The sequence below is a fragment of the Cynocephalus volans genome, chromosome 1 (assembly GCF_027409185.1).
Source record: "Cynocephalus volans isolate mCynVol1 chromosome 1, mCynVol1.pri, whole genome shotgun sequence".
Lineage (NCBI taxonomy): Eukaryota > Metazoa > Chordata > Mammalia > Dermoptera > Cynocephalidae > Cynocephalus > Cynocephalus volans.
Window position 1 is genome coordinate 152,616,821 of NC_084460.1, and position 22,897 is coordinate 152,639,717.

Sequence of the window (22,897 nt, forward strand, 5' to 3'; positions counted from 1 at the left end):
CTATGTCTGTCAGGGATATTGGCCTGTAGTTTTCTTTCTTTCTTTCTTTCTTTTTTTTTTGTTGTTGTTGTTGTTGTTGTGTCCTTGTCTGGTTTTGGTATCAGAGGAATGTTAGCCTCATAAAATGAGTTTGGAAGAATTCCCTTCACTGAAACTTTTTGAAATAGTTTGAGAAGTATTGGTATTAGTTCTTCTTGAACAATTTGGTAGAATTCAGCAAGAAAGCTATCTGGTCCTGGGCTTGTCTTTGTTGGGAGACTTTTTATTACTGATTCAATCTCATTACTTGTTATTGGTCTGCTTGGGTTTTCTATTTATTCTTTTATTTACTCATTCAAAAAAGTTCTCATCTCCTTTAAGTGCCATTTGCTTAGCAAAAATTAAGTGTGTATTAGGCAAAAGAGGTAAACATGTTATCTCACAGCCTGATGCAATAGAAAAATCAGACAAAGCCCCTCAAATTGTACACCACAACTATATTTCTTTGTTTTGGCTGCCAGAAGATTCAGTTTAAATATCTGTGTCATGACTAATGGTGCACAGAACCTTGGAACATACTAAAAGCAACCTAACATTTGACAGTGTCATTTTTTTCTTTCTTTCCTTATTTTCCTTGCCCAACCCAAATACATTCTCACTTGCTGCTGCTTTTTATTATTATTATTAGTAGTAGTAGTAGTAGTAGTTCTATATGTATTTTGATAAGTCTTGTCAAATTCAGTTTGAATAGAACAGCATTTTAAAAACCACTATTAAATTAAATTACTGGAATCTGAGATGTAGTGAAGCTCAGTCTGTTCCTAGGCAGTCACAAGGATAAAGAGATTTGGAGGGAGGGAGAGTACAGCAGAAGGATGACAGGGTGTACTTCACCTGACCAGATGAAGATGTGGAACAGCCCTCAACCTGTTGGGTGCTTGTTTCTCCCTATGCTAAAGAGCAATGAATGAGAATAGGATAAGACTTTGGAACCCCTAAGGCAGTGCCTTGGGTTGAATGTCCCCCAAGACTTAATCCCCACTGTGACTCTTAAGAGGGTGAGAAATCCTATTATGGTAATCAAAAGGTGGGGCTTTGACAAGGTGATTAGATATTAGGACCATGCTGTAGTGAATGGATTAATAATGGTGGTCATGGGCATGGTTTGGAGGACATTAAAAGGAGAGCTCATGAGAGGTTAACCTCTGTGCTATGCCATTTTTGCAACATGATACCTTACTGTCACTGAAGTCACCACCAATGAAAACCTTCACCAGATATGTTCCCTGGACTTTGGACCTCCTAGCCTCTGAAATTGTAAGTGATAAATTTTGTTTGCTTTACAAAATACCCATTTCTGTGTATTTTGTTATAAGCAATGGAAAAGGTCTAATACAGGCAGGTTTATCTACAGCATTTTTTTTTTTTCTCCATTAGGCATAAGCTACCAGATATAAGTGATAGCCACCTCCAGAGTGGCTGGCAGGGCCATGCTAGGGTGCACACAGATCTGTATATGCAACTACCTATTAAATAGTAAATCTCCACCAGGAGATATCAAATACACAAAAAACTCAACATGTCAAATATACCAACTTATAATTCTACTTCTGCCACTGGTGTTACCTATCTCAGTGAATGGCACTACCATCTGTTAAATTTGGTAAATTGGCAACCTGTGATATCTTCTTGGATTTAGTCCATATAACCAGAGAATCAGGAAAACTGTGAATTTTGCACACTAATATTAACTATCCCACCTTTCTGTCTGTAATTCTAACACTCTAGTCTAAACCATTATCATCTCTCACCAGAACAATTAAAGAGCTCCCTAAAGTTTTTCCCACCATCCCCTCTTGCTCCTCTCATATACATTTGTATCTCTGAATCTAGAATTATATTTTTAAATACAAATATGATTACAGTATTATTTTACTTTAAACCAATTAGAGTTCCCTCTCCTCTTTTTCTTTGATTATTCTTAGAATAAAAGCTCAAATATTTAAATTAAATCTTGTATGTTTCTGCAAGATCTAACCAATTAACTACCACATATTTTCATACCATTTTCTTAAATTACGATCTGCATTCTAGCCTCAGTGGTGCTCTTTCAGGGTTTTTGAGCAGGATAAGCTCCTTTTCACTTCAGAACCTTTGCATTTGCTGTTTCCTGTTCCTAAAATGCTCTTTCTTCTTCCCCGTCCTCCACTCCCCAGCTTCATATCTTGTACTTCATATCTAGCTAATATCACTTCCTTAGGAAGGTCCTCCATGATGACTTCTAAAGCAAATCAGAGAACTCTGTAAATATTTTAAAGAATACTTATCACCTCTTCTCCTCATGAAGGCACTGACTATATCTATTTTGCTCTTTACTCTGTCCCCAGAGTTTACCATAGTGCCTTATAGAAATAGGTGTTAATTATTCATGGAATGAATGAGGAAATCTTTCCCAGGAAACACCTTAAGTTCCTACTCAGCCCCCTTTTTCATTTGCACAGCAATTATTTCAAAACTTCATTAATTTCTTATAGATAATTTCCATGCTAATTTTCCATCTATCTCAGTAAATTATCTCCTTCTTTTTTACAGAGAAAATACAGGCCATGAGATAAAAGCTCTGATAATTTCTCACTTTCCCTAAACACATTCCCCCTTTGCTGGCAAACTAGATTGTGTCCATTATTAAATTTATCTTCTCTCCTCAGTTTCATTGGACAGAAAGTGCCAACATGTGTTCAAGGCTAATACTTGCATTAAAAAAAAAAAAAATGGATTCCATGCAATCTTGGACAATTTGGGGCTTTATTTCATCAGCTTATCTTCTTTAAAAATAATATTTTCAATCCCTTTTTTCCCTCTCTCCTCTCACAGCATAAAATTTTTTAAAAATGGTAAGTTTATAGCATCATCCAAAAATGTTCATTGACTTTATCCTGCCCTCTACTTGGTATCTCACCTTTTCTCCTCAAACAATCATTCTTGAAATAATAAATTCAACTAAATTTTTCTACATTTTACTTCCCATTCACTTCTCAAGTCCTGCAGTCTGATTTCTGTTCAATTACTTCCTTACAATTGCTTTTTTCTAAATTTATCAAATACTTAAAATATAAAACTCAAATAAACACTTCTTACTTTACCACATTTTGCCTCTCTGAACCTTTTTGCAGTATGGACCTCCTTGTAATTCCTAAAAACTTCCCACACTAGACTCATGTGACACCATTTTCTCTGGGCTGTCATCTCACCACCTCACCACTCTGGTCACACCTTTGCATTCCTTAACATGAGCCTTAGTGTGTTTGTGTTTTTTTTTTTGTTGTTGTTTGTTTGGTTTTTTTTTTTTTTTTAATAACGGGGTATAGACTTTAGCCTTCTTCATTCTTCTTTTCTTAATTTACACATTCTATTAAAGTTGTATGTCTCCTCTACAGCTTGCCTTTCAATTGAATAAGTAACTTAAAAAAAAATCTGCATTTCTATCCTAAATAATATAATATACCCTGTGTCCTAGTCATTAATTACACATATTCACTTGGCTGTTGCAAAGGTATTTCAATCCCTACACATTTAAATGAAGCACATCAGTTTTTTCCTCTAAAACTTATACCTCTTATATTCTTTATTCTGATAAATTACACCAAACGCATTGCGCTTCAGACTAAAATCCTAGAAGCAATTCTTTGGTATTTCCCATTCTTTAAACTAGAATCCCTTACCTAATCAGTTACAAAACCTGTCAATTTTACTTTCCCAAATCTTTTGAAACCATCCCCTGTTCTTCATGCCTTTGGCAGCTGCCTCTCCTCAAGTCCTCATCATTAATGACCCAGATTTCTTCAATGGCTTCCTGTCATTTCTTTCTTCCTCGATCTTCCATCCATCATACCACTTCAGAGTGAGCTTTATTTCTCATTACCTCCTGAATAAACCCTAAACTTTTAAGTGTGATCTGCCAAATTTCTTATAATCTGCTCCTTCCTATCTATAGACTAACTGCCTATTAAATCAATAAGTGCACGGATAAATAGATGAAGATTTGTCTTTCACTCTTTCTTTTCTTTTATGTTTAATTCTAGACAAATTGAATGTGTAATGGTCTCTTTACACACTGTTACTGCTCTTTCTTTCTTCTTTTATGTATACAATTCTTAATTGTGCTTGAAATCACATATCTTGCACATAAAAACAGTATTCAGAGAAGTAAGCAAGCCCTATTCCCCAGGTTTCCAGAGGGTAAAATTATAACTGCCACAAATGTTAAAGTTTGGACAATTAGCTACAGAAATAATAAAACATAAATTGTGGCTTTGTTTTATCACAGTATACAAACAGGAGTTTTTCAAAACAGAAATGAAAAATGTACATGCTACATCCAAAAAGTATGGACTTATGCTTCTTTATCCTTCCCCCACCGCACCCCCACACTTCCCAAGCATTTTAATTATTCTAACATTACTTATGTCTGGTGGGTTCACTCTGTTAAGAGGTTTCCAATTAATATTCTCTTCCTCCTCCTCTCCTTTTCAATCAGATGTTCTTTCCCAGTGAAATGTGGATCTTGCATCCTGCTTACCATACTGAATGTTTGGTGCAAAATAAAGGTTCCAGTAAATACTTACCAAATGAACTGATGATGCAAATACATTTGCCTCTTCTAAGAGCTTGATTTTACTAGATTTATGGATATACTAAGTTTTCTCCTGACCAAAATGAAGACCAGACCATGGAATTTGTTGATTATTCCAAAGTTCTGTTCCTATTAAGACCCTGCTAAAAAGTCAGCTTGCTTTCCTAGATGGTGTGTTCATCTCATCTGCTAATGGCAAAAGGAAATCACTAAAAATGCATGAAAAAAACTAAAGATGAATTGTGTAGGGAATGTGAAAACATGACCTTCTCTCCATTTTACATTATTATAACACAATTGATTGCACAATTACATCAGCGACTTCTAATATTAATCAAATATTAGTCAGGTAGAAATTTAATTAGCTAAATTTTACAATAAGCCATATATAAAAGAGCAATAATCATTTTTATTTAGGATTTTCTTAGAATATTAATGTTTCTCTTTTCCCAATTAAAAAAAATAATTGATTCCTGGCCGATAGCTTGAGAAAAGGTTTTAAAACAGGACAGTGAGGAGAAACACGTTTATTTGCAGTACTTTACAATTTCCAAACAGCTCATACAGTTCCAAACAGACATACATAATTATGTCCCTCAGTTTACAGATTACGGACAGATAATCAAAAACATGGTGTTAACATTTATGGTTCTAATAACAAATTAAGTTGTGGTTATGCAAATACTACAAAGAGTTTCATTGAGAGTTTGTTCTGGAGGCTTAAATTAATTCTTTGCTCAAGTAATTATGTTTATGTTGCCTTATATTTTTTTGTGTGTCATAGATTAAACTTTACAAGTGATTCCCTTTAGTTTTTGAACACCTAAACCGTCAGCTGTAATTTAAACAAAATACTTTTATTTTAAAGCCAAACTGTGCAGAGAGATGAAAGTTGACAAGGCTTAACCTTGCGTAGAGTCCAGAAAAGTAGTTAATGGAAAACAAAGCAATTACAGCTCCACACTGACTGATGTATCACTTGACACTTCTGATAATAAGATGGGGCTTTCAAGCTAAGACGGGGGTGGGAGAGCAAATCACTAAACTAGGAAGGATGGTCAAGAAGTATAAGGACAGGATTTTCAAAGGTGTTGAAATAGGGATTCTTTATCTTGTTCTAAGACTTGGTTAATGAATCATTAAAACTAGATGTTTAGGAAAAGCCAGTAAAACAACTAATCCCAATAACTGTTTTTCAGGTTGAAAAAAAAGCTTCCAATCAGGTTGGGGTGGGGATGTACGGAAAATAATGTATGAAATTTATAAGCTAAGTTTGATGCAGAAGAATTATAAAATTTCTCAGAATATTTCAGAACAATAAAGTTTTAACTAGGTCAAGTCTGGAAAAGTCTGGGGACCCAAGAAGAGATCTGTCACAGGAGCAGAGTCACCACATAAAATCTTCTCTAGAGCAATGACGAGCTGAAATTGGGGTCAGAGTTGCAGCAGAAAAACCCCAACAGTGCTATGCTTTGTGGAGCCATGAGAGCGGGACCATCATGGAGACCCCAGACCTGTGGAGCTACCAAAGTGGAACGCCAGCCTGGGAGAGCTGAAGTGTGGCCTGAGACCAGAGCTGCCTGAGGACTTGGAGACCCAACCCCTTCACCAGCGTGCAGAGGACATCGAACATGGAGTTAAGGTACCTAATTCGCCAGCACTGAGATTTAATGCCTGTCCTACTGGGTTTCAGACTTGTCTGGGAGTTGTAACCCCTTTCTTTTGAAATATTTCTCTCTTTGTGAATGTGAATATGTACCCTATGTTTGTCCCACCATTGTATCTTGGAGATAGATAACTTGTTTTGAATTTCACAGATGGGAATTTGATCTTTGGAATTTTGAGTTGAAAACAAGATAAGACTCTGGGGATGGAATGAATGTACTTGTATGTGAAAAGGACATGAGTTTTGGGTGGGCCAGAGGCAGAATGTAGTGGATTGAATTGTGTCCCCCCAAAACTCACTGAAGCTTGAATTGTGTCCCCCAAATTTTATGTATTAAAAACTTGGCCACCACTGTGACTGTAAGAGAGTGGGAAATCCTATTATGGTAATTAAAAGGTGGGGTCTTGAAGCAGTGATTGGATTGTAAGATCATGGTGTAGGGAATGGATTAAAAATGGTGGTCAGGGGTATGATTCTGAGGGCTTTAAAAGAAGAGGGGAGAGCTTTCTCTTCTGTCTCTGCTCTGCCTTTTTGACAATGTGATACCCTGCCATCACTGTTGCCACTAAGATCCTCAACAGCTGTGTTCCCTGGACTTTGGACTTCCCAGCCTCAGAAATTGTAATTGATAAATTTTGTTTTCTTTATAAATCACTCAGTTCCAGGTATTTTGTTATAAGCAACAGAAATGGACTAATACAAAGCATAACTTATTTTGATGCTTGTAATGACTCTACAAGTAAGTTATTATAATCATTTTAGAGATGGGGAAACTGAAGCTTAAAGTATAACTTGCATATCATGCACCTGGGATCCAAACTAGATATTTCTTATACTGAAGATCATTCTTTTAACTTGTGCATTTCAATGCTTCTTAATAGTTGGTAAGAAAGATTACTTATAAAATAGACTGTTTGTTTAAAAATTATGTTTCTGACTTATATGATAACTGATCTGATTGAATTGAATAATTAGGAATTACAATGAGACTGTTTTTATCCTACAGTAGGACATGCAAGATTTTACCTCTACCCTTTTAGGGTCTTCAGCTGGGCCTAGAATTAAGTTAACATAAAAGAGATTAACAGAACAGCATACAGATTTTATTTAACATGTTCCATGGAAGTACTCACAAGAAAATGAGAACCCAAAGAAGTGGCAAAACCCAAATGCTTATACAGCAGATGGAACAAAGAATGGCAATTGTGGAAAAGTAACTCAAATGTACGAGGAGTCTAAGAAAGATATGAGTTATTTTAATAAAGCGTGTTTGTACAGATTTTTCTAGGCCTCAACTTTCTGTCTCTTGTGACAGAATGTTTCTTTCATTCTGATAAAGGGAGGGTATCTTTCACATGGGAATTTTATCTGCAGTCTCTGGTGTTAAAATGTTTCTTTTCTACTGGTACAGGAAGAAAGAAGGAAGTCAGAGTATCCCTTTTGTATCTGGTGTTTTTCAGGTGCCTTTAGTCTAAAACAATCCTTATGTCAAAATGGCATTTTGGGGGAGGCATATCCTGCTGGTCTTAACTACTCACTTTACATCACATGACACATATTCATAAGTTTTAGATTTTGCATGACATGAAAGGATGGTCTGTTTACCATGTATTGTAGCCTTTGCCTACTGATTGCCAGTTAATATCACCAACACAAAAGTCACTTTTATTCTGTATTGTTTGGATGATTAATTTTAATAAAATTATGAATAATTATTATAAAAGCTAACATTATTTATTTTTAGCCAGGCATTGATTTAAGCAAGTTAAAAACATATTTAATTTTAAAAACTTTAAGATTGATGCTATTATCTGCAGTTTTTAGAACTGGAAACTGAGGCACAAAAAAATTCCATAAAGTCACACTGTTTAGAGCTGGCAAAGTAGAAATAAGAGTCCAGAAGCTATCTATGCTCTTAAACATCTTATTTTCCTATGACTATTTTGATTCAATCAAAATGGGTCAGTCTTAAATTCCAACAGAACAGTATCAGAAAGTTGAAGCCATAGACTTTCATTTGGCAACGATGTGGTTGACCTGTAGTGATCTGGACTCAGTTATAGAACAGTGAAAATAGATCATATACATTAGTTTCATGGGCATCATAGTTGGAACTCAATATATATGTTACCACCATAATGTGAGGTTGGAAGTTTTACAGGTAGAATCATTTTTAGGTACATAAGTTTATTAGAAAAGACAATGGAGGGAAATGAGTGCCCAAATGGAAGTGATAAGAGAAGAGATGGTGTATGGGTGGGAAACTGGTTAAAAAGTCATGCATTGTGGTTCATCATTTGTCTTTTAGCTTTTCAGAATTTCCCAACATAAATGAGTTGGAAGTCTGGAATTATATTAAGAAAATTATTCAGATCATCTCAAATGGCAAAGAGATTTTATCCATGAGTTCTTGTTGAGAAACACCAGAAAATATACTAGTCCCTGAAGTCCTGATGGAGGACTCGGGTATGCAGACCATATTTCATAAAATTCAAGAACTGAGAAACAACTTGGAATTCATATAGGCCACTGGAGCACAGAGAGATGAACTGCCTTGCCCATGATCACATGCCCAGAAGCTAAATCAGGATGACACTAAGAACCATGACTCTAGAAATTACCTTCAATATCTCATGCTGAGTTCAGTCATGGTACTCATTGTTAACCCAGTAAAACAACAGCTACATATTTTGATTGTTCTGTATACTGTTCTTAGTTTTTAGTAAAGCATACTTCATTTTAAAAGGAAGTTGGAAAATCCCATGTTGATATTTTGTATGCAAACTAAGGGAATAAGTATAGGGTTAAGCTGCAACTGTTGTGACAGTTCTCAAAGTTGTTTTGCAGGTAGCAGCAACCAGATCAGATCAGTAGTTTCTGGGCTGAAGAGCTGAACTTTGGTGAACTTTGTTCATTATTATGCTAAATTCTTTGCCCATGGAGGAGCTCAAGCCTCATTAACATAGTATGGGATGTATGAACAAGCATGATGAGTAACTGTGCTGTGCCAACAAGACCCTGCCTTGACATGTGATGACTTAACTAAGATCCTTGCATATTCACGTTTGCATTAAATAAAAGGGAGTTTGACTCTCTCTTTAGAAAATGCTGCGTTGGAACTGTCTCCTGTGTTCTCCTTACTTGTCACAAGTAATAAAGTTTTCCTTTCTCCAATCTGATCTTGTTAGAGTTTGTTTCGAATATATTCTCCCAGAGGTGGACAGAGTCCAGTAACAATACTATCATAGAATAATCCTACATTGATATATTGGAAAATATAGAATAGAGAAATTACAAATATAAATATGAGGTGGTAAAAGCAACTGACTGTTAGACCTTCCCTCTCATTTACATATTCTTTTTTTCTGAACTTAAGAGGGAATAATATATCAAGATTTAACCTGGTTGAACTAAAAGAAAAGTGATAAGGGTTTGCTTTTTAGTTCCCTAAAACAGTATTTTGAGATGCAATGCTCAATTCCCATCTAACTCTCAGGGCTAGGGGACAGAAACCTAGAAATATAAGAAAATTAGATCATCATTCTTAGTCTTCTTAAAAATTATCCTAAAATCCCACTCCAAACAAAACTTTTTGACCAGTCAGTGGTAAAATGCCAAGAGCACAAACTGTAATATAGATGACCAGGTATACTGCAAAGTGAAAACAAGCTACATTGCTTTTATTTTGCATGTTTTCTGTCTGCCAACTTAATTCAATTTAAAATGTACAAATACTTTGAAAACATCAAAACATGTTATTAAGAGCTATGTTGCTGATCCTAAAATCTTCTCTAAAGAAAATAATTTTATCTTCTGAAAAGTTACCTCAGGACTGAAAATTATTTGTCTATGTGTCACTAAAATTCCTTTAATGGAAAATTAATAGGACGTATCTGTATCACTTTTTATTAACTTACTGCTATCTCACTTTTCAGAACTTTTTCTTCCCTGCAGCCAAGATTCTCAAAGCATGTACTTCAAATGAAAGGAAATAGTTTGCATCCATATAAGTAGATTGGAGAATATTTAAACGAGAAATCTCTCACTACTCAATGAATTACACAGGTATTTCTCACACCAAAATTCAAACAGTTTTCTATTGGAACGTGGGCTACTTAGATGACAAAAATAGATTTTTAAAAATTTATTTGTATCTAACAACAAAGCCAACCTTTCAATTTCATAATCAACCTTCTGCCATCTAGAGTGTCTCTTCCCAGTTTCAGCCTGGAAAGGGAAATTATGTATTAAAGTGAATTGTGAGGGCTACATTTACCATCATTACTAGTTCCATTCCTAGTTTTCTATTATAGACTTGTAATATATATGCCTATGAGAAATCCAAAACTAAAACAAAATTGACATCTAACCACCCTGAATGAACAAGTTAGACAACATGTTCTAAGCACATGTGTCTCTGCTTTTCACTTCTCATTTGGTCCCCGAATCCATCATCTGTCTTGTTTGCTCTGTTCTGTGCTCTGGAAACCTGATTTCTCTGCATTGTTTCACCCAGATTCCCTGACCTCTGATTTACAGAGGGATTCAGTTAATGGAAAGATATCAGAAGGCAGGAAAAAAAAGAGATCTGGTACTTAATCCCCATTCCCCATATGTTTCCACCTTGTTGAGGTTCTGATGCTGGCTGTGTCCTTCTCTGACTACTGCACTTTTCAAGTTTTGCTCTGGCTCCAGTTCTTCTCTAGTTGGGATATCCCCATTCACTTCCTTTGGTCCTTCAGGTCTAGTGCGGAAAATGTCATCTGGGTGTTGTTAGTTCTCGTAAGCTTCTCTGTCCCTTATTAGTTCCCCAAACCTTGCCCATACTTCTATTAAAAGTGTCATCATCAAACACTCTTTGGCTACACCCTTTTGATACTGCCATCAGTTTTCTGCTGATATACTAGGTAACACTATCTATATAAGGGGGACTTATACTCAGTATTCAAAGAACATGACTAGGAAAAAAGAGGAAAAATGGTATTAAAACCATTGTGCCTTACCCAGTTTAATCCAGACTACTCCAGAATAGTGTCGTCTTTATTATGGAACCTGGTTCTTAGACATTGTAAACACAGAAAACCACCCCACACTCATGTATACATTATAGAACTAACTTTGTTTTCCCTTTGTAGCTTGCCCTGAATGATTAACTAAGATTGTATCAAAACCAGACATGTGGTCTTGCCCTGTAGCACTCTCAAAGCAGGAAGCAGCTGTCCATCATGCTTGAAGATATTCTGTCTCCCCTATACATCTGCATATATAAACCCCAGCCCTCAGTCGATCAAGGGAGGCAATTGAGAGCTGTCTCCCAGTTGACTTCTTCCAAAATAAAAACCTTTTCCCTTAAATGAGGTCTGGCGGGTGTGATTGACAATTCTATAGCTGTGAGCACAAGGACACACATGGGCCAGGGATCCCCCAACTAAGTCAGTCTCTCACATTGGCTGACAGTGAAGGGGGAATCCCACAGGACTTGTTTATTACCAACAACAAACTTGGTTCAAACACTTTTGAAAAAAAAAAAGTTTCTCAATGAATCTAAGGTAAGTTTTCATGTTAGTTGACAGTTGCTTTCTCCTTCCCCATTTAAACACTCATTACTTAGCCTTCTTTGCTTACTAGTGAGATAGGAGGTGCTCAATTTCCCTGGGGTCGAGTTTCAGGCCATTCCACTGGGTCTCAAGCCACTCCCCTAGGACTCAAGGCCCCCCTCTGAGTCCTGAGCTACTGTTGCTTGCTGTACCTATTTTCAACACCAACATATAGAAATTGAGACCACAGGAGGCAGACATGAAATTCCAGTGTCCAAACATGCTCAGTAGAAAGGAGTTTGTATTATGAATGACCTTCCACTGCAGGTGCTAAAGAGCACCTGGCATATTTTAAGTGTATTCTGTGGAATTTGACCAATGTATGCTCCAAAAAGACCAACTGAGCAAGTGCAGGGCTATGTTATATAACATGTTACATATCTGGGAATCACCCCCTTAGTTGAATATTCATTAGATAGTGTGAATATGTATAGATAACCAAACTATACAAGTTGAATCCAGGAAGAAGGTGGGGCTGTCACTCACTCTCTCTGGAGCCAGCCCTCACTTCTCTGGTGAGGTGTTATGCCTTACCTTTTTGTGTTAAACCTGCTGCGGCTGCTGCTCACTCTCTGGAGCCACCCCATACCTTCCCTGTGAAGTGTGTATTTTTTAATCTTTACATTAAACCTGTTTTCACTTCTACTCTGACTCCGCTCTTGAATTCTTTCCTGTGGTGGAGTCAAGAACCCGCCAGAGGACGGGGTGGGTTGAGGTCAGCTATCTGATCTCTCCAGATTCTCTCCTCTGGTAACACTAGTGTAAGCTGAATAAACTCACCCTGGGAATATGTGAGTTCATCTCTTTTTCCTAAAATGAAAAATAAGTGGACTTAAATTAGGAATTTTTATTCATTATACTGAACACTTTGAACAGAATTCTCAGAATTCCCTTTACACTAATGTAATTGTTTAAACAGTATTGGTAAAATAAGTTTAATTTCTGTTTTTAACTCACCTGTTAGCATTTAAAGTAACTTCATTGACACTTTTTCTTAACATTGTTGAGTTAAAATTTTTAACGGTGAAACTGCTACATATCATTGGTATTGGCAGGTTTTTGCAATAATTTAAACCTCTGGATTTTCTGGGGCAATTGCTTTTTCTTAGTTGTTTTTCTCAATTATTTTATGAAAGCATTTCTTTATTTAACAATCAGTGTTGTCATAGCATTACCATACGCAGTTCTGGTACAAAAACTGTAAAAATATTATATAAAAATTTCAGAAATCAGTCAGAAAAATCTGTCTTCTTGTTCTATAAACACCTTATACACACTTTGCATAAAGTAGCTTTTAATTCTCTGGCCAAAGCTTAATTTAGACGAGTATTGAAAGCTAACGGAGATTATCTGAAAATTAAAGAAATAAGAAACTACTGTATTACTGAAGCAAGAGATGTTTTAAAATATTACAATTATCTGAGCACTTACTGCAATTCCATGAACTCCCCAAAGTTAATAAATTGTATTAGATCTTTCTCAGAAGTCATGCTTTGTGGCATTTGCTCTTATTTATTGTCCTGGCAGAAAGTTCCAGCTAAGTCAAGGTCACCTTCTATCCCAAAGTTGTTATAATTAGTATCAATTCGGTGTTTCACCAAGCTTACACAGGAGGTTATTAACTGTGTTTCATGTGGAGTGTCAAAGAAGCAAGGGCAGTGCCAGCAATCTTTTCAGCTTCAAAGGCACAGCTCATAAATTTAATTCACTGGTTGGTAAGAAAGATACAACAAGTTTGACTTACTAATGATTTTTAAATAATTTTAGAGATTTTTAAGAAATACATTTATTCATATATGTGGGCCATGCTTTTTAAAAATAAAACAAATTATCCTCCCAATAATGTGTAACTCAGTTGAGGCTCAATATTTTACAAGCAATGTGCTTTCGGAAGTATAACAATTGTAGCAAAATTTTAACTTAATGTTTGTATGAATATGCATATTATATCAAAATGAATTCAATAAAATGGCATCTACAATACTAAGGAACATTTCCTTCTCTTTCTTTGAGGTTGTTTTTCAGGAACATGTATGTTTTATTAGGTTATATTAAATCTAGAATTATTACTATAACATCAGTTAAGAAACTCCTAAATTTATATAAGTGAAAACATTATTAGTAGACTTGATTACTTAAAAAAAACATAAACTAATTGAACAAAGATTTCTGTTTAAGTTGATGTAATCTTTAGAAATATACAAGCTTAAAATGAAACTCTTAAAAATGCCTGAAGTTTTAAATTACACAGGCCACAAGGGTGCCCTTAGAAAATAGAATAAAGGATAAATGTTCTGCTTCCCTTAATAGGTGGTACTGGAAAGAAAATATGAATATAGGTTTTCCTCAAATATCTTCCAAATGCTGCCAAGAAAAGGTAAATATTTAAAGATTTTCCGTCTTCGCCACTGCCAGAGTTCAACTTCATACAAGTCAAGACAAATGTTCTATTTGCTTTTGGAAAGGGTTATATAGAACCAGTGATATGTATTTGTACTCAAAATAAGGCCTACTAGAATAGCAAGAATAACTGTAGCATTCTATGCTAACCTGGAATAACTTAACTTGATACATTACAATTATTCAAATGTTTGGGTCCATAGCTGACTAAAGGACCTGTACCTCAGCCAGTTCCTTCCCACATCCAGCCCATAGCTACTCATTAGCATTAGTAATATGGTGCTGGCAGCAAGGTTGAAAGTGACTCCAACTATAGAGCAAACCTATTTCTTGTTCATTCCAAGTAAGAAGCATTTTTAGTGTCTTGTTTTCATTATGAACTGTTTTTCACACATTTAGTTTTAAAACTGAATGAACCTCATGTGATAATTGTTTTTTAAAAGACTAATGGAAATTTAGCTATATTTACAGTCTTAGTGTAGAAAACTGTCTTTTTGCAGATAAGCAGATTTCTCAATATGGACCATCTGGACACTGAATTATTACTAAATTTTTGTCAAGTAAGAAAAAAAACCCCAACATATTGGCACAATTTTTAAAAACCCAGTACACTATGCTAATTGTGTTTTATTACCACCAATAAAACCAGAAACATTTTAAAAAGTTAAACACAATAAATGCTCATAAACAACTTCTTGATTTGCACACTTTGGGATTTAACTATGTCAAGATGATATATTCTACCATTCCAAATGTTCTATTTGAGTGCATTTAGAATTTTTAACTCAAAGCTATAATGATTTTACTCCATTCATTTCTTCTTTTTCTTTTATTCATACGTGTTTCAAAATAAATATTCTGATAAATGTATTTTCTTATTTAAAGTATCTAAACCAAAAAGGGAAAGAGAAGATATATTAATGAAATCAAATAAAGGTAGACTGTATTTTCTTTTGATATAAATGAGATGAAGAAGAGAAGTGCAGGCCAGATAATTATTGCTTTTTAACGTGATTTAATTAAATGAACACTTTGGACAGTAGTTTGAACTGCACGTGTCATTTTACGTTGATTGAAGTCAGGGAAATAAAACAATTGAGGTAGAGGAATCTTCAAGTACTCTTCTATTATACCAATTTTAGGCGAATGTGGTTCATTAAAAATGATCACATTAAATATGAATAGAATTTGTCAACTCATCTCAATTTCTATATGCCAACACAAATAATCTCTTAAGCAAGTTTTATATTCAATTTATATGGCTCAACTTTCTGTATGTAATTTTTTTTTTACAAGTTACTAAAGTTTTATCAAAAAGTCTTTAGAAAGGAAAAATAATCATTTATCAAGATCTTTCAGAAAGCAATTTTTAGGATTGTACTTATAGAAACAGGTCCCTAAGTTTATCTACATTTAAATAAATAAATGTATGATTCACCTTGTTTAAAAATACAATGGCAGTAGATGGGCTGAAAATTACGGGACTATAATTTCCAGATTGAATCTATACTTACTCTAGATGTAAGCTAAAATTCATTCTATTCTACGTGATTTAAAATTTCACTTAAAATTACATTTTTGCACACATACAACAGAAATTAGTGCTATGGTCTGAATGTATGTGTCCCCTGCAAAATTCATATGGTGAAATCCTAAGCCTCAAGGTGATGACGTTAAAAGGTGGGACATTTGTGAAGTAATTAGAATAGGATTAATACCCTTATAAAAAAGGCCCCAGAGAGCTTCTTTGCTCCTTCCACCAAGTGAGGACACAGCAAGAAGTTGCTGTCTATGAGGAACAGGCCCTCACCAGGTACGTAATCTGTCTATGGCATGATCTTGGATGTCCTCATCTCCAAATCTGTGAGATATGAATATTTGTTGTTTATTAGCCACCCGGTTTATGATATTTTGTTATAGCAGCCCGAACAAACTAAGACAACTACTGTGCAATTAAACTGTTAAGTATTGACTGCCCATCTCAAAATTTTGTGAGTTTCACCACTACTCTGGTTCTAGATAGTTTGATAATGTTTGATTTCTTAAATTAAAAAAGAAATCCTTTGTTTTTATTTTGCCATACCATTTTGAACTGAGGGGTTCCATTGCAATTAGCCTCATTATAGTTAATAAATTAGTTGAGATTATTAGACATATTGTATAGTTTTTATTAACATAAAATTATAATTTTACCATTTCCAAGTCTGCTGTAAAACCAAATCTATATTTGTACCAATAATTCATTTGCATTTTTACATGGATTGTATAAATAATTTCATCACCATTTTTATGATTTTCCCCCCATCTGATATATTGAAATGTATGATGTATTTGAACAGACTCCTAGTATTAGGACAGGGAGTATACTGGACATTTTAACACTTTCCTTCCATATCCATCAGCTCATCTCTACATTTAAGACATTTATAGTCTTGAGCAGACAGGTATTAATTATCACTCTAGAAATTTTTCTGGCTAAAGTATAAAAGTTTCAGTTATGAATTCTTATTTTAAAAATCATGATAAATACATATAACCACTGACATATATCATTATGTCTCATGTATGTTACTGAATTTTCAATAACAATGTTGTCATTGGTAAAATGAAGGTGCTAATAACAATTCCTAGATTATGTCACAGTTATTATGAAATAAAATTATATGAAAAAATTGAAAATGCTTTGAAATTAAACATGCTGTGCTAAAATAATGCTTATATTAATACTAGAAAACACATTAAGTCATTTGTAACATTTTATAAATGATTATGTTTAACTCATTAAAAATTAGCACAGTGACCTAAAAAGAAATGTTATTCTTTTTAGTTCACTACTATATAAACCTTCTGAAAATAAGGTTAGGCCACTATTTTAAAACAAGCTGCAATTTTCAAAAGCCAGAAATTGAAATGTGTTGTAGCGATGGGTGTTTTGTAGTGAAAAAATTTTGAGAGAAATAAAATGTTCAGATTTTAAATATATGATATAAGTCAAGAATACTTTAAACTTCATGGAAAGTTTATGAATTATTATACTTCAAAGGATGGACAGAAGATAGATAGCTAGATAGTTATAGAGATTCCATATGATCTTCTGCCAGTCTCATCTACTTTTTTCCCATATAATCAATAGAAATAAGTTTGAAATTAAAAAGTAATTGGTGCAATAACACCAAAGAATTTTTCCAGTATTAAAACTATAACTATTTACAGGAAATAAATCAACTATTTCACTAATTGTATGATGCAACTACATGCAAAACACATTTGTTTTACAGAAAAGAACTGAACACTAATCCCGTTGTATATTGAGTACTGATTATGTTTTCCTAATTCTACATGTTATCTAATTCTCAAGACAACCCTGGGAATTAAGTGCTTCACTGTCCAAGACCAAAGACCTCAAAAATAGGAGAACCAAAACTCATACCCAAAGATGTCTCTGGTGCTCACACATTCTTTTTCTCTCCCGTGACTGTTAAAGTTGGTTCACTTATCTGTGTTTTAACAGCCTTATTTTAAACAGGATATTCCTAATTGCCTGGTTTTTATCTATCTATCTATCTATCTATCTATCTATCTATCTATCTATCATTTATTTATTTTCTATGTAGTAGAAGTTTCTCTTCCTCCAAACAGGAATGCATTTTAGATACAAATGAAGAAATGTGCAAATTCTCAAGGTTACAGCTTTGACAATTTGAGCATAGTTTCTTTTGTTCCATTTCATCTTGATTTTTAACATAGTTACAGCTGTGACTCTTTAGGTTCATTTTAAATTGGATGTTTATCATATTATAAGTTGGAAAACTAAGCAATGATAGGAGTCATAAAAGAGTAAATGGAGATATTAACATTGATTCTATTGTGATCATTTATTAAATATACAGAGATAAATGCTAGTTTATAAAATTTGAAGAAATGCAATTTAAGCCTAATAAAATCAAATATATTTAGTTTACTTCAAATTATTTAATGAGAGAAAGGGATGAAATAATTCAATTAAAAAGAAATGTTGCTGAAAATATTCATCTCTTTACAGCTTTTCTTAGAGAACATATTCTTATTATGATTCCTTTTTAATCATAATTTTGAACCAACTCATAAATTTATAAATAAGTGAATTCTATTCAAATATAATTGCATCAAAGAACTCTAATTTAATAGGTAATGCACAAATAAAGGGATATCACATAACTTAAAAAGGATAGAGTGTAAAATTCATAACAATGTTTATGTACTGAATCTCCCACCCCCCTCACACATGGACTAAGAATATTAATGATGCAGGTGAGCTTGGTGACTTCCCAGTTCCCAGATATTTGGGTAATAGGCTAGCATTCAATGTCAGTGCCACTATTTTTTTTTTCTCATAAAATAGATAATCTGAATTGCCCAGCTTACAAAATACTTTATTTCTACACATCTTGGTATCACTTAAAACTCATTATTTTTCAACTTTTAAATAAAAAAAGAGGGAATGGTTTATGTGTGTGTGTGTGTGTGTGTGTGTGCATGCATATTCTTTGAGGTTTGCTTATTTGTGTGTTTGAGAGAAAGATTATTTTAGCAGTTTTAGTGCCTGTGATGTAAAGTTTACAAAAATAACTTAGGAATCCTAAAAAAAAAATAATAAATAAATAAAAGGTAAATTTACCTAAAAATATAAACAATGAATTTTATTTTAATGGGCTATTCAAAATGCAATAGGTCAAAGAACATTTAACATTCATGTGAGTTAATATAAAACAAAGTTATTAACTTCATGTTGAAATAAAACATTTTGTCTTATTTTAGTCCATAATAGTGTTTGTGTATATACATGGTATATACATATTTGTCCTTTGAAGCAGAATACTAAATATATATGTATTTATGGAAAATTCTGCTATATATGTGTGTGTGTGTGTATATTAGCAGAATTCAAATGACATATGCAATATTTTTCCCACAAAAAACATGAACATTTTTCACTAAAGATTAAATACTAACACTGTTTTGGGGAAAATGTATTAATTTGACTGCTAGTGATTTTAGACAAAACAAGTAATTTTTATAATTTTGTAGCCTGGCATAGTGCCATACATATAGAAGGTATTCAATAAATATCTTTTGAAGAACAAATAAATAATTGATTATTAGGCTTTTGTGTTGCAAATTTAAAAAAAATTAAGTCAATATATCTCCCTTCTTTTGCATCACAGTGATTTGTTTGTATGGTCAGAACTTAATATCGTCATAGATATCTTGTTAGTATGCAATAATCACATATCATTTTAATTACTGTTTATAAAAATTTTTACAGAATATAGCAAATTAAAGCAAAGTATAACTTTAGACATCTTTTTATTTTGTATGTCAAAGTATTTTTTGCCTTTTTTCATTTTTATGTCTTTTCTATTTTTACATAATTTTTTATGAAAAAGATCTTTAAACTCTTCTCACTTATAGATTTAGCTCAAATAAACTTTGTTCAGTCATACAAAAATAAACCTATGTATTTATGAGAAATTCTTATTGCTACTATCATCAAACTTATTTATCCATCAATCTTGTACATTGTATATTATAGTTGACATGATTATTAGAAATTAATAATTACAGACAGAATATTTTTTATGGAACAAGAGAAAGAAAGACTATTTTAACTGTTACATCAAAGTTAGCAACTCAATATCAAGAATTAATAAAAATGTCACGTAAAACCAAAGTTTCTTATTGAACAAACTTTACAAGTAAAAAAAAATACTAAACATATCCTTGATACAAGTTACTTATAATAATGTAAAGTCCCCATGAATTTCAAGTTAAATTGTTAAGTTTAACACATATTAGTATAGCTGACATGACACAAAACACATGTAAGAAGTATGAAAAAGACAGACTTAAATATGCCCTCAAAACCTTTTTTTATTTCTTCACAATCTACTAATAACTTAGCAACTGCTTAGGAATGCTTTGAATATTTCTCAATCATAATGTAATTACTTATTTTGCACCTAAGTTTACTTCAATTTCTTCAAGGTTTCTTTCCTTGTAACAAAAATGCTTATTTGTATACTGACACCAGAAATTACTCATGGAGCCAAATATAAATTCTGATCATGCTGGACAACTCTAGAACAATCACTTTTAGAACACAATGTTCTAATAGTAGGATAGGTAGACCCAGTCAACACTTTAGGATGACATATATGTTGAATATTTACTTGGAAGTTCTAAGTGGTGAATAATCTATAATGACTCTATAGCTATGTCAATTTTAGAACAAACTCAACAAATTTCAGAAGAATAACAAGTCATTAACATTAAACTAGGATCTTAAAACAGCAAAAGCTACCACTGCATCCTTGAACATCTCATTTATTTGTTTGCATGTCAAGGCAGGGTACAAACTCTGCCTTCTGTTCACATTTTAAATTTGCTCAACATTGTAGAGTCCCACATATTTTTAATCTATATTCTGAAATATTTTGGTGGTAGTCAAAAGTGACACTAAAAAAATAAAATGTACCATTTTGTCTCATATTCTACTTCAGTAACCCTAATTGACAGTAATTTAGGTGACTTCTTATAATTAAGTAAAATTTGACCTCAACTTTTCTACTTTTTTAAAAAACCTCCATAAAGCTCCATTTAATGTGTTTTCTATGCCATAACAAAGAAGCATACTGTACCTCTTATGCTGCTGGTTGTTGCAGATGTGGTTGGGCTGGTTGTTATGGCTACAGTGGTTGTGACTGTTGCAGTGGTAAGGGAGGGGATGATAGTAGTGGGAAGCAAAGTGTTGGGAACATCTGGTGAGTGGAAAAAAAATATAAAACAAAATCATATCATGCAAACAAAAGAGAAACACAAATGATTCAAATTATAAATATACATTTCTTATTTAAATTTAACTTTAACAGGCTTTAACAGAATATCAGGTACAAAACCAACTGTACCACACAGTTTCTGTCATTTTTTTTTCACTTATTTCATGCTCCAAAACAAAGCAAAAACTTGGAGCAATGTTTGAGAGTATGCAAACTGTTTGCAATATTTAGAGTGAAATTTAAAATGACAAGAATCCATTTGTTCACTGAGTCATTTAAAAAGTTTTACATGCAGTAGCAAAATACATATACGTAAAACAAAAAAAAATGGCATGCTTTTTCAAAGAAATAAACAAAGAAATGACACATACAGAAATAAACACAAATACCACCATAAAAGATTAAAGAAATGTTAACAATGAATGAGTATATGCACATTAAATGCCTTTTGATATTTTCTATTAAGAAAACTTAATGACAGGAAGTAGAATGACAGAATTCTTTAGAAACAAACAAAAGAAGCCAATTGTTATTATTTTTGTTATTTTGCTTCTCCTGTTCTCACAAATGATGTTAATATACAGTTTAGAATCTTGCAATTCTTACCCTGATTAGCTGGTAACGCCTTCTAACAATTTTGCAGTACCTAGGAGTCTTTGACAAGTATTGAGTCAACTAGCGTGGAACCCAATTCTCTGAAAAGTTTATGATTTATTTCAATATGGCTTACCTAGGAGAGGTTACTGAACATAAACTTGAACCATAACATTCAACCTCCACTCCATAATTAGTCAAATTGCCAAAAGTTAATAGTAGATACAAATACAGAGAAAATAATAAACAAAAAGAATAGCTTAGTTTTTAATACTCAGATCTTCCTTCCTTTTACTTAAAACTAGATAAAAATATGAAGAGTAGCATAGAAAACACTGAAACAAGGGCCACAAAAAATGAATACGTTGCATGATAAATATAGTAATTATCTTGATATGAGCATCACATATTGCACACAGGTATCGATATTCAATGCTATCCCCCAGAGATATGTACAATCAATTCTGTTTCAGTAAATAAATAATAAAACAATTAAAAAAAATAAAATAAAACAACCAGTGTCAAACTATAAGAGCCTCAGTAAGACCCTCAGAGAGCCAAATCTTGACTCAAGTGGATAGGCATATAATTTACACAGTGAGGAAATTAGAAACAGTTCCCAAATTACCTGTAATTACTGTACTGGGGTTTGATTTCACATGTTGTCACACAGCCCCTATACATTCACAGTGTTTGACAGATTATTTGGGTATTAAAAGGCTTCCTGTCATTTTTCTCAGTTAAAGTCTTTGAGTCATACCAAACATTTTCTGGTTCTTTACTTCTGATAAATAGCCCTACTCAATCTGCAGTCTCTACCCGCTGAATTCTCTTCACTGGAGACACCAGAAAACAGCATGAGATCACTGTCTTATCTTTAGTACTGATGTTCACACCTGTTTTTCCACTGGAAAAACGCTTCCTGGACAGTCAAATTAAGAAAACAACCTTCTGAAAACTCAATGGTGCTGCATTAATCACTAGGGAAAATGGGTATTGCCTGGAGTGAAATTTACCATGATCATAAAGTAGAACTGACTTTACCAGCACTATAAATGAATAAGCATTATGTATATGTGCACTATACACTTCTGTTTTCTAATTTCATAATAACTTCTTATTTGATGGTAAGGTTTCCTAAATAGTTTTAGGAAGATTGGAGGTAAATGAAAACATTATTCAAATTTTAAAAGCGTGTGTAATTTTCACTTTC

General features: G+C 33.4%; 1 protein-coding gene across 1 annotated transcript in view; it reads right to left on the reverse strand.

The window, feature by feature from the left end:
• Nucleotides 1–22,897, reverse strand: part of CADM2 (cell adhesion molecule 2) — a 313,108-nt gene that overhangs the window by 42,582 nt on the left and 247,629 nt on the right. Inside the window, exon 8 of the mRNA XM_063103440.1 lies at nt 20,953–21,072. Coding sequence (XP_062959510.1) covers nt 20,953–21,072 — 120 coding nt within the window. The remainder of the gene's footprint in view (nt 1–20,952; nt 21,073–22,897) is intronic.